The 17,195-nt window shown below is 43.4% G+C and overlaps 1 protein-coding gene across 2 annotated transcripts in view; it reads right to left on the bottom strand.

Annotated features, from left to right (window-relative positions):
- aplp2 (amyloid beta (A4) precursor-like protein 2) overlaps window positions 1–11,961 on the bottom strand; it is a 68,800-nt gene extending 56,839 nt beyond the window's left edge. For both annotated transcript variants that reach the window (XM_080006233.1, XM_080006234.1), the window contains exon 1: window positions 11,620–11,961. In XM_080006233.1, coding sequence (XP_079862359.1) covers window positions 11,620–11,691 — 72 coding nt within the window. In that variant the 5' untranslated portion in view covers window positions 11,692–11,961. The remainder of the gene's footprint in view (window positions 1–11,619) is intronic.
- Between the last annotated feature and the right edge of the window lie 5,234 nt (window positions 11,962–17,195).

Here is a 17,195-nt window from a genome sequence, read left to right as displayed (position 1 = left end):
ATTCACAAAAAAAACCCCCAAAAAAACAATGTGCCAGACGTGGGGGCGTGGTTAAGCTACGGTCTGCAGGTGACAGCGCTGGCTTCGTCCTACGTCTTTGCAGTGAGGGGACCCGCGGTGCAGGAGGCGTGGCCCCATGGACCAGACCGCGACCCAAACGGACCCGGAAGTTGATCAGTGCGATATTGCTTTATGTTCCGGTTTTGGCCAGCGAGCCTTATTGTTGATTTGTTTAATATAAACCCGCCATGTCGGCACCTCACTGCTGCGAAGGTCTTTGTCTCCCTCCCCGAAGCCGTGTCTGTGGGTAGAGTGTGCCACAAACAATAATAATGATTATATCGATTTATTATTGTCTGGATAACGCCATCTCCACTGCAGTAGGGCGTTTTGAAGGAAGTCTGGGGTTTGGAAGTCAGAAGTGATGAACCGACATGGGGGAGATTCTTTTTCCTGACAGCAAAGGAGAGCGTGTGACCCCGAACCCCAAACATTCAGTGCTGAGTCATAGAGCAACTGCTAACCAACCATCAATGTACAGATATTCTGTAAAAATTAATCTAAATGTGAAATGTGTCCGTATATCGGTTAAAAAGTTCCAACTAGAGAAATCCCTTGCTTCTTAAATTATTTCTAAATGTGCATGTCTTAAATTCCACTAATTATTGCCACTTTCATCCACCAAGTCTGGTTAATTAAAAAAAAGCAGAGATATGCCAAAGTGCCTTTGAATCAAAAAACGTATAGTCTGTGCACATTAATGTTATGTATGTTATGTTATGATGTACGAACCACACAAGGGCAGTTCAAGAGAGTATAAGGAGTGTGTTAGAAATACATCATCTCTTGAATGAGACACTCTTGAATGGAGTAAAAGATGGGAATGCCAGTGAAAATAACCAGCCACATTAGTTTTACGGAAATTTTAAGGTCGGTAGTGTGTGTGTGTGTGTGTGTGTGTTCCCTCCGTCCTGCTGTAAACGGCGCTTACCCGGGCTTGCTTGCAGACAGCTCCAGGGAAGAAATATATCAAACACACCTTCCATGGGGTCTGCAATGCCGCCCGCACGCGGGCCCCGAACAGGTTCTCGGCACAGTGCACAAAGCGCCCTGGAGACACGACACGGGATGACGGTGACACTCTGCTACATCAAACAGCAGCTGGGAAGGCGTAGGAGGCTGCCACAGCGCCGTGGGAAGGGCGCAAAACGGATCCAACAGGAGCCGATCCAGATCAAAGAGGATCCAACCCACTCCGCCGGGAACCAACCGGATCCAACCAGAACCGACAGGAGCTGATTGGACCCAACAAGAACCAAAAGGATCCAATCAATGTCACCAGAAACAAATAGGAACCAGCAGGAACAGACCGGACTCAGCACGAACCAACAGGAACCATGTCATAGGTACAGAGCTACTCACTCTAAAACACTAAAATACAAAGGAACACAAAGGCTACTGTAGTTAAGACCACACACACACACACACACACACACACACACACACACACACACACACACACACACACACACACACACACACACACACACACACACACACACACACACACACACACACCAATTCTAAGTGATGTTTTGGGAAACGGAATCCGATAACTGACAGCGAGGTCGAGGTGGAACACAGAACTGAAATGATAAAATAAAGACGGCCAGTGAGACTCGGTAGTTTAGTCCGCTTCCTGTGCTGGCATGTACACAATAAGAAACCGATTCCCAACACACAGTTATCGTCAGGGTTTGATTTTAAAAGATCATCTTTCTCTCTCTCTCTCTCATCCCACTCCATTCGTTGCCGTTTGTGGATTTAAGTGCGGCAGATAAATCAGTGTTGAGGCTTCACCAGAGCACGACAATGACTCACCGACACCACAAAGAGGAACCAGGAGGGAGAGAGAGAGACAAAAAGAAAGTGAGATAGATATAGACAGCAAGATAAAGAGAGTAGAGAGAGAGAAAAGTGAGAGTAGAAAGAGAGAGAGAGAGGTAGGTGCAGGTGCATTTTCTTTAACAGGGTCATGCAGCCAGAGAAGCTCACAGATGCGGCCATAGGCTGACACACACACACACACACACACACACACACACACACACACACACACACACACACACACACACACACACACACACACACACACACACACACACACACACACACACACACACACACACACACACACACACACACACACACACTAGATATTTTATTCATGAGAAGTGACTCACCCAGCCACTATTGGCTGCAACATAGAATGTGTGTGTGTGTGTGTGTGTGTGTGTGTGTGTGCACGGCTCCCAAATGAAAAACGCATTAAAAAATAAAGTCGAAAATTATGTCCAAGAGACGGAGGGAGGAACAAAGGGAGTGTTTTGGTTTACGCCGGGGTGTGCGGGCGCTGGTGCGGCGCTGCCTCACGTCGCAGCTGGAGCCTTGAGTGCTGCAGGCGAAGCATTCCTGAGCACTGAGAGCAGATCGAGTGACGGAGGGAACTCCACTCCCTACTGTTACACAAAACATCCCATAATACAGGGAGGGACAGGGCTGGATCAAATGGAGAGAGTGCACATTTTATTTGGGACCCATCCAAACAATTTGCATATGGGTAGGGTGTCACAATTCTCCAAATCCACGATCCGTTTTGGTGTTCGATTTCAAAATCACAATTCGATTTTCTCGATTGAAACATATGTTTTATTTCTTCACTGACAGACACTTGTTTCTCAATAAGTAACTTTTATTTGAATATTAAAAACGATAAATAATAACACTTTAATAATAACAACCGACTTCGCACACCGTTACCGGGAATATTTCGGTGTGCAACAACAACCTGGATGAACTTTTATTGATCTTAATTGTTTTGTTTTTGTTTGGTAATTTCCTTTGTGCCAGTGCCTGCCCTAGTGCCAGGTGGGCGGCTGCAGTAAGCGGTGAGGGACGCAGCGCAGCGGACCCCTCCGGAGCCGACCGCAACTCTTCCAACTCTGAGTCGGAAGCCGGGAGCCGCGGTCGCCCCGGAGGACCCCGCACCCCCCGGCGCACACTGCATTTGTTTACCGGCGGATCTTGACCACCCCAATATGGTGACCATATCGGGTATTATTACCCACAAAAATGCAGGGAGAATCGCGAACCTGCCGAACACTGATTTCAATGGATTTTCGATTTCGGAATCTTGACACCCCTGGTATTTATACGTATAATACCATTCTTTTGTTTGTTTTTTAATGCGACCATTAGACCCCCAGGGCCAATTAAGAAATCATGATATTGTGATTTGCAATTTTGTAGCCAGTGATGAAGCACGTTGAAGATATGACGACAAAATATCAGACATAAAATGTTTGACGGAGGTTAACATTCAATATGGTGAATCTCAATTTGTCTTTAGTCTTTAACATGGGACGATGAATTCATAGGCAGATACAATTTATTACTGATTCTCAAAATAAAATAATACTAGGACTAATATTATATATCTGGATGCTGAATGTCATTTGGAATGTTGTGGTTTGTCCCATGTTCAAACCTTGTAGTATAATGACATTGGACAGTGTGTGTTGTTGCATTGTACTTTCATGATCTTTATTGTTATAGTGAAATTGCAATATGTGGCTGTAATATTGTATTATTATGAAAACTGTTTAGCAGGAATCTGTGTATTGCAGTCTTACCAATATTTAAACATATGATATCCGTGAACTCATCGCATACAGCTATCATTAATTTCAACTCGTCAAAATGTTGATATATTGCTTATGAAAAAACAGTTGAGAGAGTTCAGAGTTGTTATGGCATGAGCGTCCCATTCTGATGACGACCGAACAGGACTGGGCCGGATCCGGACGGATCCCAAACAGCGGAGCGGCTCCGTGCGACGGAGTGTGCCACCGTGAACTCGTTCACTCCGTCCTCCGACTCCCTGCCGCACCGAACCTCTCACGCAGGACAGCGACTAAATATGTGATGAGCGGAGCTGTAAGAGGGCTCAGCTATGGCACTGGTCCAGCAGACATGACCAGGCTTGAGAGAGAGAGAGAGAGAGAGAGAGAGAGAGAGAGAGAGAGAGAGAGAGAGAGAGAGAGAGAGAGAGAGAGAGAGAGACTCATGTGGGAGTGGAGGATATTCTTTTCCCCTCGAACTTCCCCTTTGAGGAAATGAGAGGAATCACAACATCTCAGCCAGCCTTCAGATGCTCTGACTCAGAGCAGATCAGATGTTGACGCTGATCATACTTCAATCGTGTCAAGACTCGACTGACTCACTGCGCCGGGTTCGGCTTGAAAGATTTGATTCTGCGGGGGCCGGTCAACACGGGGGGGGGTGAATGAGTGAGTCAGTGAGTAATTGAACGAGGGACTGTATGGTTTGTATGTGTTGTGTGTGTGTGGGGCTGGGTTCTTAATATTTTATGATCTCATTGATATGACAATGAGTATGTATGTGTGTGTGTGTGTGTGTATATGTGTGTGTGTAGGACAAAATTAATGATAGTGAGAAAATATGAAAGTGTGTGTGTGTGTGTGTGTGTGTGTGTGTGTGTGTGTGTGTGTGTGTGTGTTTGTACCAGAGTTTTGTATTAGACAGATTGGAGTAGGACTTTGGGATTAGCACCTTTTCCTTCGCAGATCTCTAAGCGCTGAGCGTCTCCCGGTTAAGAGGATTCGCAGGGATAGGGGGCCGGCAGAACAATCGACAGCACGGCTTTAAGGACTAATCTGTGAATTAAGGTCATACGCGGCCGATTTCCTGCCGATGGAGCACGGACGTTTTCCTTCAACTTGACAGGTCGGAGAAAGAGGTCGCGGAGAAGAGAACTCGACCGTGTTTCCAGAGTGTCACTCAATTCAGAACAATCATTGGGTTGGAATCAGTAGCTACTTGACACACACACACACACACACACACACACACACACACACACACACACACACACACACACACACACACACACACACACACACACACACACACACACACACACACACACACACACACACACACACACACACACAGTATAGAGGAGACAGGACAGTCCATCAGAGGTAAAGATGGCAGCAGCAGAACCTCATAATAATAAATGAAGCTGCAGGAAGCAATACACGGGGTCCAGTTTATTCCTTTAAGGTATGTGTTACACCTTGTCAACCACACCTTGTTTTTAGTGAAACGCCACAAAATCTCCTAAACTTACAAACATCATGTAGTTCATGTAATTCCACGAATCTAAATGTCATGGCATTACGTACGAAGCATTCCCATTTCAACCAGACGTCAACCATTGATTTAAAGTTCTAAAGTGACAAAATTTGTGTTCTACAAGATAGGTCAGTCCTATATAACAGTTCTGAAAAGCTGAGTTATCAGTCCTAACTTTGTTTAGGACTGATAATAATTGACGATTGGAAAATTCACTTAAATAGAATACTTGTCTATAATGTAGTGCAGACAAAACCTAAGGAACTTTAACATTTATCTGTCATTAGAATTAAAATGGAAGAAAGTGTCACTACTTAACACTTTGTCTTTTCATTTAAATCTGCTATGTTTAGCTGTATCATACTGTTTATACATGACATTTCTTCTTAGGAATCATGTCATTGTTACAACTAACCTTCCTATATGTACGTACATCTGGAGTCTCAGTGACGGTAGGTGATGTTGCATCTCGTATACGTCAATTATGACGTATTGACGTATGTTTAGGTATTAACAGAGATTTAGGATAGCAGTTGAATTTACGGAATTTAAATAGTGAGTTGTTTCCTTTGATTACATTTTTATTAAGTTACGTTTACATGAAATATAAAAAACGTTGTGGTATTTCTGTGAGTAATTACCATTTCACAGCTTCTATTATTCCAACACATCACTGGATCTTGAACGCATCACTCTGTCACACATTTCAGTGGAGTCGACCCAACGTGGTTACGAGTTTTTGTGGAGAACTGTTTCGCGTATTTTTCATTAATCCAATTTTCCAAGTTCCCATGGAATGCAGCATCAGTTCAAACAAATTTTCCGAGTTCCCATGGAACGCAGCATGACTTCCGACCAACACGAGTTACAATTTTCCGAGTTCCCATGGAACGCAGCATCGGCTCCTACCCATCTCCACCCGGCACAGATCCTGCACGAAGCAACCAACACACACTATTGGAGACGAGACCGCAGAGCCACAACCTGTACATATATATCACAAATTAACAAATTGGATGATGATCTCACAAAGTGCCTCGTGCCGCCACTGCAGCCCATCCTGCTCCGCCAACATTGTGGATCCAACTTGGACCAGAAAATGTCTGAACTGCATCAAATCCAATGACCCTTCATTTATTACTTTGAGTTCGGCAATTGCTGTGCACCAGACATTTCCAGCTGGAAAAATGCCCAGGAGAAAAATAATAATAAAACTCTGAACAAAAACAATAGGGTTGGACCCCTGCGGGCTGGACCCCTAAATATAGCTGCAGGCTGCAATACACGGGGTCCAGGGTAGTCAGTGTGATGTGTGTGGCGGTTGTCACGTGATGACAAAAACTTTGGGCTTGTCATTAGTATAAAGTCACCCTGAAGCATGTCAGTATACAGCCTCCTCTCATAATCTGATACTTGACATCACAGCGTCTCTGTATTAATTCATTCAATATAATTCATTTGTGTCTGTTGGTTCGACAGTTTCTGAGTGGCACACATTATCACATTACATTGACATGTGATAATGTCCAGGAGAATAAGAATCCAGGCAAAGGCAATTGGGTTCTAGCCCTGCAGGCTGGACCGCTGATAACCATAATAGTAATAATAGTTTTAATAAAAATAAAAAATAAAAAACAATGTTATATGTAATGCCTGACAATAATAGGTGGGTCTGGTAGGGTCATTGCTTTTTCTTGTTTTTATTTTTCTCATTTGACTGTTAAATCTGCTCCCCTCGTGATATCATACAGCCACGAGAAAATGTCCAATATATAGAAAATCCTGGATTGGATATCCTTTCTTTCTATTGGCTTGACTTGCAATTAAATCTATTGTGAGTCAGAGGACCACATGTGGGAGTCTTCTGCGCATCATTATCATTTAACATGCAAGAACAGAAGTCGTCTCCAGGCATTTTGAGGCATTGTACCGCTCTGTCGAGGTCTTCATTCAGCCCAGATGCCTCTGAGGTGTCTTCATTATCTGTGTCTGCTAACGACACCCTGGATCTTCCCAGTTATTCAGGACCACACAAAGAGCCCTTGAAGGGAACCATTCAACCCTGGCACCGAGGAGCCGGCCCCACAATCACAGCCAACTGAAGCTTTTCATTGACATGCAATTATTCGCTATCAGCCCCCATCCAGAGCAAGGAGCTAAAGCCACACTGATAACCACGTACACCCTCACGCACATGACACAGATACAGTATGCAGTGCATGCAGACTTGCCTTCGCAAGACCAATCGAAAACACACACACACACAGGACACTCACACTGTTAATGTGTATGCAACAACAATGCACAATACACACATAGAAGATTATACAAACAGCAACACACACACAATTATACAAAACACATACTGCATATGCATGCTTACACACACACACACACACACACACACACACACACACAGACACACACACACACACACACTTTAGTTGATAAGAGTGAAACTACTTGTGCAAGAACGCTGCAACCGAGGAGCAATAAGTGCAGCAGTCATTCTGTTGGCGATGCAGAACAGACTCTTTTTCCTACAGCAGCAAACTGTTCTGTGCGGCAATTATTATTATTTTTTTTTTTATTATCCAATTCTCTGGTGTTGGTTCTCTGCTCACACATAGACCAATAGGTGGCAGTTTGTACAGATTGAATAAAGGCCACTCAGGCACCAGACTGGAGAGCATCATCTCACTCAGCTCTCGGGCACAAGGAGACTACCTTGTTACACACTGTAGATATATGAGGGAGAGCAGTGCAGCGTTATCAAGCATCTATCTATGTAATAAAAGCAGTCTCATCCATAAAGCATTCTGATTATGTTGCAAAATGACCATATAATGATATAGAAAACATGACCGACAATGCAGGCTTTGCGGAAGGGGAAAGGTTCTGCTTTCTTTTTAACATCTTTATGACCGGTGAAAATCAGCTGCTGTCGTGTCATAAATCTCGTTGTCGCAATCGTGGGATGTGATCATTCTTGATAATCACCGCCTGTTAAACCCATCGAGAGAGGTGACATTCTGTCTGCGTGAGCACTTCACTGGCCCCCTGGGAGTGTTATGAGCGACCGCCCCCGAGTGATGCAGCTCTCCCAGAGAGCCGGCTCTGCTGTAGCTCAGTACGCCGCAATTTGTGAACTAGCTCAGGGGCTGATGTGAGAAGCCCCACCGGACAGCCGCGCCGCAGAAACTAAATTGGACCGTCCAACTGACTGACAATAAAGGGAGCAGAAATTACGCAACAAGACAGATGAAGCTCGAACATACCAGAGCCGAGCCCCACCGCCCCTCCATATATTACAGGGGTGTTCCACCAAAATGTGTGACCTAACACATTTTCTGGTGCTTTGTAGTTTCTTTGTGTATACCTTCCAACTTCCTTTCTTTGTGAATGCAAACGCATTGGCTTAATACGGGTGTGAGGTTCATACCGACATACAAGCGGGCATTTACCATGACGCCTTATGGAAATATGATGCACTACGTGCTGTAAACCGGGTGGGATTTATACACAGAAAGAAGTGTCACAGAATTCGGTAGGTCACATGTTTTGGTGGAAAGGGGAAGCACAGGCGAGGAAACAAAGCTTGCAATCTCAGTCTCTCACAGGTATTTGACAAAAAAACAACAACAAAGAAAAACAAACAAGGCAGTTTGCACAGCTGAAGTAGCTGCTGACGGTAAAACTCGCCAGCAGGAGGAGAGGGAGACACAGCGACACTAATAGAACACATTCACAGTGGCAGTGGCAATAGATCCAGCGAGCATTCCTCACCAGAGGAGGCCACACTTGGTCTGTATGTGTGCGGGTGTTGCGTCCTGTTTGCTGGCAAAGCATGTCGGCGTGTAGAGGCCTTCGTGGAACTCTAACAGCCTGCTCATAAATTCTGCAAGGTACAGTGGAGAGAGTCTGTGTGTGTGTGTGTGTGTGTGTGTGTGTGTGTGCGCGCGCTCTCACAGTCAGCACGTCAGTATCTGCCTCAGCTCTCCTTCACCTCTTTTCTCCAGAATCATCAGTGAGGTTCTCCACGCACCATGATCTTAACACCACAACAGCCACTTCCAAAGGGCCCCGTAGGCTGGTTACACAATCTGCAGAGTGTACATTTCAGGACTTACCACAGTACAGAATATAGTCGCATTCGCCGCCGTGATACGACACGGCCTGATCCAATCCTGTAACACTAATTTATCTATAAAATATTGATATTGTGATAGGAGACTGGATGTCGCCAGGGATCTTGGTTATTGGGATATCGCATTCTGGTTAAAAGTTTTTTGGGGCCACGCCAACGTGCGTTTTTTGGGGCCACGTCACACGAAAGTAACGCAGGTGTCTAAACTTCACGGACCGCTCTAATCGACAACTCTAGCCGCTTGGTCATAATGTCCACATCCTTCCATATTTATAGCATGAAAACATCTTATGAAAGCTTATGAAAGATCCAGCCCCAAGTTATTGTCATATTTGATTTTGTCACTGCTGCCCAGCTCTCCTCACAACGACAGTTCTAGCGTGCACCGCGTTTGGCTGAACCCAGAGATCCGCGGATTTTCAAGTTGGATTTCGGACCCAAACACCAGCTGAGACGGGCCGCTCCCTCGGCCGAGACACAACGTCGCTCAACAACTGAAACATCCAAAGTCCCCAAGGATGTTTTTGTTTTGAATCAGATTGCAGTCTGCAGTTTATTAAATGGATGATGTTTGGAACCGTGTGCCGATCATATTGTTATTATATTGTTGCCTCAAGAATCGATAAGTTGATCCAAATCGAAGCGACATCACGCCCCTAATACACTTTAAGACAGTCTGGGCCTATTCAGTCTGGGTTACAGATCACTCACTCATCCTATTCATAAATCATCTCACGACAGTTCATAGAGTATTGATCGACACTCTTGCTTGCTTACAGGGCTGATTGGAAAGGCAATCACTGCGACGGGGACAGGCCTTTTAGGGGGATTGCAGCATTATGGATTTCACTGGGGACTTAATAACTGCTATTTTCCACCACACAATAGCAGCCGGCGCTGCCTCAAAATGGCTGAGGTCTTGACGCAAACGCGGGAGAACATTCGGAGGAAAAACAGTCCCTGATAAGCGCTGGTAGGTCACACAATGGTGGCAAGGGGAGCCGTCTCGGTGAGGAGTTCTGTCATGCCTGCGCGAACAATGAGCAGGAACACTGGTGTTTACTCTGTTCAACGCCTGGCTTGGCGTGTTTACTCAGAAAATGGGTGCATTGTTATCCTGTATGACATTACAGAAATCAGTGCCCAAGGACAATAAGTGATAAGCTGAAGAAATCTGGGACACCAGGTAGGCTATTACTGTGTGTGAGTGGGTGTGTGTGTGTGAGTGTGTGCGCGCAAAAGGCCTGTTACTGGGGTCATTTACAACTATATGAACATGACCCAACATTTCCGCAGCAAAATACATCAGATCAAACATTAAAAAGTTCAGGTCTGGAAATAAGAGTGGGCAACAGAAAAATGCCATCCAGTCCCAAACATACCCGAAGGCCTAAAATTAGCAGCCAGTCTAGGTAATTACTGTACAGCTGAACACAGTGGGTTGACACATGGCCACGGCAGGCTGGTATAACCCAGCACAGCCTCCTTTTCTCCCAAATCAAACAGCACACGTCTCCCACGCACCCGCAAACAGGGACCATATGGGGAGCGGGAGATCCGGCGTGCGAAGGGGAATTAGGAGCTACAGCGTATTGCAAAGGGCCGAGCAGATGCACGCTTGCAGCTCACTTTATCTCTGCAGCCTCCACGCTGTGTCCCATGCTCCACACCGAGCAGCTCTGCAAGAACGGGCGGAGGGGCGGCCTGGACAGAGGGGAGGCCTGGACGGAGGGGCCACCTGGACGGAGGGGGCGGCCTGGACGGAGGGGGTGACCTGGACAGAGGGGGTGACCGAGACGGAGGGGCCGACCTGGACGGAGGGGCCACCTGGACAGAGGGGCCGACCTGGACAGAGGGGTGGTTCATGTCTCACTGGTGGGGGGAAGAGACATCAGAAAGGCTTGCAAGGTGGTCAGCAGAGAACGTACAGTAGAGGGCAAAGAGCAAAGAATGTTGTGTGGGGTAGAAAAAAAACAACAACCACAACAACAAAAAACAGGGACTACCAATGCAAGAAATGAAGTGATGACTTATGGAGGTTGGTTAAAAGTCGGTGGGACAAGACCTGGTCATGCCGCATGACACCACACGCACATTCCTCAAAAAAAAAAAAACGGACAAACGAGAACGAGGGCCGAGGTTTGTTGTCTTGTGTGACCGCCGACCACCCTCGCTGCCACCGGGGGAGGTAAATAAAACAACACAATCCTCAGTAAAAAAATTTTAAAAATAAGACCCCCGCCCCCCCCCCCTACCTCGATATAACCGGCCAGCGCTGGAACTACGACGCCCAGGATCAGGACGGATACGGCGGGGACCGGACCCATCTTCGCACGATCTCCCGAATAACCTTTAAATCCCTGGAACTCTGCTGCTGTGTTTCTTTTTGGGAGGTGGCGTCGAGGAAATAGAGCCCGAGCGGGGTCCTGGAGGGAGGGTTGTCTGCTCGGCGGCGGCGGGAAAGTCCTTCTCGTCTTGTTTTCCTTGAATCTGTTAATTCTCGAGGCTGGTGGCGGAGACCGACGGGGACGGGTCCGCTCTGCGGGAAGACGCGCGTCTGCTGTGAAATGTGGAGGCGGCTGCGGCGCGTCCCCGGCGCGTCCCCCCGGCGCGTTCCCACCCCCACGCGCACGCCGCGCGCAGGAGGAAGCGAGCTGCGCCACCTGGCGACAGGTGCGAGCTCTACCCCCCCCCCCCCCACGAAGAAGAAATACGAAATACTGTTTATTGACGAAAAAAGAAAAAGGATTTATATATTTATTTGTATTATTTGTATTATTTGTTTATTTATTTATTTGTTATTATTATTATTTTTATTAGTATTATTGTCTAGTTATTTATTTATATAATTATTAGTAGTATTATTTATTTATTTATTTATTTACATTTTATTATTATTATTAATATTATTAATAATAATAATTTATTTATTTATTTATTATGATTTTATTATTATTATTATTATTATTATTATTATTGTTGTTATTTATTTATCTATTTGTTTATTTATTATTATTATTATTATTGTTATTATTATTATTATTATCTATTTATTTGTATTATTTATTAATTTATTTTTATTGTTATTATTTTATTTATTTATTTATTTGTTTGTTTTTATTTTTTATTTTTTTTAAGCATTCCAACTGAACCAAACATATTCAATGGTTTCATTCATGAAGCGATATAACGCCGTTGCACGTCATTGCTGCACTGCTATGCTTTCTGTTCACTTTAGTGTAACTGCCATCTGCCCGCATCAAGTTTTACTACTCCATGTCATGTGCAAAGATGTGTACATATGTTGTTGTTTTTTATCCTTTGTTTTATGTCTCATTTCCACCTCGTTTCTTATCCCGTTCTTGACTTTTCTTTTTTTTTTTTGCTGCCGTGAAATCAGAATTTCCTCGTGGGACTAATAAATAGTAAAATTGTATCTTACAGTAGGCAAAATTATTTTTACATAAATGTAAATATTTGCAAAAGAAACCTCCACGTTTTTAACCACGATGTTACTGCCTCGGTACAAACTATTTTGATAATACTAACCAGAAGTCTATGAAACTGATTAACATTTGTTGAAAACAAAATGATAAGTCCCAAACATTCCTGAAGGCCTAAAATTAGCAGCCAGTCTGTGTAATTATTGTGGCTGAGCACAGTCTGATGACACACGCAGGCTGGTGTGATTCTGCACAGCCTCATTTCTTTCAAATCAAACTATCTATAATACATCTAATATGGTTAAAATATCGCCAAGTTTATAAAACAACATATCTCCTACGCATCTGGGAAGCAGGAGGTCTAATGTGTTCATACAAGAATGTTGCTTTGTTTTCTGTTACTGGGTAATTTATGGTTTACTCATCTAAGTTAGACAGTTGACAGGATTGACAGGATTTTCCACATTACACTTACAAAATGCATCATCAGTGTTGAAGAGGGTTTTGTGCCCAGTTGTTGACTGTTTAAATGAAGTTTGATGATCTATCAATCAATCAAAGATCAATCTATCCATCTATCCATCTACGTATTTACTGAGAATAATTACTATAATGTTTACGTATTAGTCTATTTGTCTTTGGATTTTAATAGTTTTTAGTCGTTTATCGCCTTGTTTTAAGACTTGACCCCTTGGAACAAAAGCACATCGACATTTTTGATTGCAGAATAGAAAAACAGTTAGAGAGATAACTGTGTTCATAGTGAGTAATATTTGATGTGATCATAAAACAGAAGCTGCGTGTTTGATATATTTGACACCATTCTGTCTTCATTGACATTTTTGAAATGTTAATGAAACGTGTGTGGTAACAAGTTCAAGAGATTATTTGTCACAGACATATACATACGGTCATACATACATGCAGTGAGATGTTATGACACCCACTGAATAAATTCAGACTAGCCTTGACATGAATAGGTTATTCAGTATGTAATGTAAAACACACTTTAAATCGAATAACGGACAGATCTGAAGTAACATTTTTGTTTGATAAACTTCTGTGGAGACTTTTCTGTATTGCATAAGTTGAGAGGACTTTATAATTCCCCTTATTACTAGCGAAAAATACATTCCTGTAGAAATGAGGGTCCTATTTTTTGATTTGACGATTAATGAGTTTATATTTTTGTATCCCATTGCATTTTGATCTGTTCATGGTTGACAAGTCATTCCTTTCCTTTACACAACAAATATACTGTATATTGACATATAAAATCAAAATATTTAAATATAGAACCACGTAAACCTGAATATGTCGAATATATTGAAGGACTCCACATGTATTTTGCAATAAATGCCAATATATTGTAATTTTCTTCAAGAATTTATTACAAAGAAATACCATACAGCATATTTATCTGTTATTGTGGTGTATCTAGAATATAACCAGTTAATATGGAGTTTAAGTACAGACATTCAGACACGCTGACATCCTGAAAAAAACAACTATCATCTAATGTTTTGTCAGGAGTGGGGATGTGTTTCATGAATTTTAAGGTTTCTACTAAAAACATTTGCTTCTGAATGTATTCACCTTGAAATGTTATACTGAGTCTGGCTGTAGACACAGTCAGGGCCATTCAACTCCACTGTGTCCGGGCCACATTTTCAACTTGTATTTTAGGGTTCCTACAAATCAACATGATAAAAAAAATCAGTTAATTGTATTTTTTGTATATTAATATAATAAATTCTTATAATATGAATATACTATATTTCTCTCATATTGTTTTATGCTGCTCCACTATATTTCTTTATAATACTTCCAGCCAAGTATTAAAGTATTTCTCACATTAATATAACTATGGACAAGATACATTTTGTAACTTTACTCATCAATATGTTTTCCAATTTAGTCTTGTGTATCCATGCCAAATAACACGTGTATTATATATCCATTATATGTACATATAATACAAAGTACACTTTATATATATATATATATATATATATACATACATATATATATATATATATATATATATATATATATATATATATATATACATACATACATACATATATATATATATATATACACATATACATATATATACATATATATACATATATATATATATATATATATATATATATATATATACATATATATACATATACATATATATACATATACATATACATATATATATATATATATATATATATACATACACAAACACAAACACACACACACACACAATTATATATAATACACATTATATTGAATATATATACACATTATATATAATATTTATACACATTACATATTAGATATAATATAATATACACATTATTATATACATTGTGTATTATTATAAAAAACAATGTACAGCAGTTTGACAGAAAGTCAGAGAGCAAATTGCGATTGGTTGAGACGGCAGTGGGCGGGACCACATGGAAAACCGCCTCTTTCTCTCGATTGGCGGACATCTCGTCACGTGAACCTTTGAACCAATGGCCCACCGCCTCAAACCATTTCCGGTGAGTCAGTGACGTAGTGTTTATGACGTCACAACCACAGACTCGCAATCCGGTACAAACCACAACACTATGCATGTAAAGCGCTCTGACGGTTTGAAAGTACCGTCGACGTGTCCCTTCCAAACAAAACACACTTAAGTTGAAGAAATGACCATTAGCACATAGACAACACTTGTGAATACGAGAGCAGAGCGCTTGAAACTGAACTGTGACTCCACTGGACAGTTTTTGGCGACTACTTTTTTCTTTTTTTTTTGTTTTCGCCATTGGTCGAAAGAGAAATACCGTACGTTGGTATTTAAATTAAAGGAAATTCCGAGAAAAAACGAACGGAGCATTCAAAACAAAAAAAAACAACTTAAAATGCGTTATCACGACAATTTCGCAAATGCCATCGTTGTTTGTGGGAAAACATTTATAGTCGTGGCAAAATTCGCCAATCGTCAGCCGCGATGCGCCGGGTTGCTAGGCAGATTATGCTAATATATGCAAGGCAGCCATCTCTGCAGCTACCATTCTGAGGTAAGAACAACTAAATCGTTTTCACAAAAACCTAATAGATTCGGCGTTTGATTCCAGCGCGGTTGAAACGACGGACGGTCTTTTAACAAATGCAGATCGGACACCCGCGGCGGCTCGGCGCGGTCCCGTCGCCGACCAGAGCAGGGTTTAGTGGACGGTGTCTCCGCGCGGCCCCTGTTGTTCGCTCCCAGATGGAGCCTGTCCTCCTGTCCTTCCTTGTTCCACAGCCCAGCGCAGGCCGGGCCAACTCGAGCGGGGGGTGGACGGCCGTATCCGCGAAAAACATCGGCGGCTTGCCCGTTATAACACCAGTCCCGCTCCAGTCGTTTGAGTCGAGCCTCGCTCAGAGCCGTAGGACTAACGTTTAACCCCAGGATTGGCCCCGCGCGGGTCGCTATACCGCCGGAATGCTGCCGCCGCGGCGCCACAACCGCCCGGGCGTGCGTGTGGTACGATCCGGTTGGGACCGAGAACCTGCGGGGTTGAAATGGGGGGGATTAGCACACTTTACCGGCTATAATAACGACGCTGTTTAATAACCCGACGGAGCCGTGGTCCCTCCGTGTGTTTTCATGGGCAGCCAAACCTCGGTGTTTAGTCCCAGTCCCCGCGGCCGGTGCTCGGTAAACACCGGCCGTGTCGCCCCCTGTTCCCCCCACCGTGTGGTTCGCTTGTCCATTCCGTTGCGCGCCGCTTTATTCTGCAGCTTCCCAGTCCGAGAACCGGTTCCACTGGAGAACGCGGAGCGGTTTCATGCAACGTCTCCGAGTGTGTCTCTGTGTGCGTGTGTGTATACTCACAGTCGGCCACGCAGAGATATCTCACACAACACACCTCCCATCACCCCATTTGTTTACCCGCAGCTCTTTAAAAACTCTCAAAATGCGTTTAATTCAGTTTGACTATCACCGGGGCCTTGACGGGTCAGGTGCAAGGCGTTCAATTTGAACCCACCGGGCCTCGGTTTCCACACAACACATCTTATCAGATTTGCGTGCATCCGGGTGGTTTGTTTTATATTTCTGTCAAAATATAGTCGGTAAACTGCATCGAGAGTCCAGATTCCTGCTCCCAACCCTCAGCCCAATACTTCATGTCTAATACTTCACCTTCAAATCCTAGAAACGCACCTGTAATGGTGAGATCTACTTTAGGTTCTAGCCGCGATAGTTAGTTTAGATAATGATGATGATTTATCATTCGACTGCACCGCGCTCGTACGCCTGCACGTGACCGACAAAAGTGTACAATGAGAAGATTTGTTCAAAGATCGATCTGCCATGAAAAAGTATGACCTTTAACCCCCCCCGATGACCACCG

This window comes from Zeus faber (genome assembly GCF_960531495.2).
Source record: "Zeus faber genome assembly, chromosome: 9".
In the NCBI taxonomy this organism is placed as follows: Eukaryota; Metazoa; Chordata; class Actinopteri; order Zeiformes; family Zeidae; genus Zeus; species Zeus faber.
The sequence above is the reverse complement of the archived record's forward strand: the minus strand, read 5'-3'. Positions and strand labels throughout refer to the sequence as shown.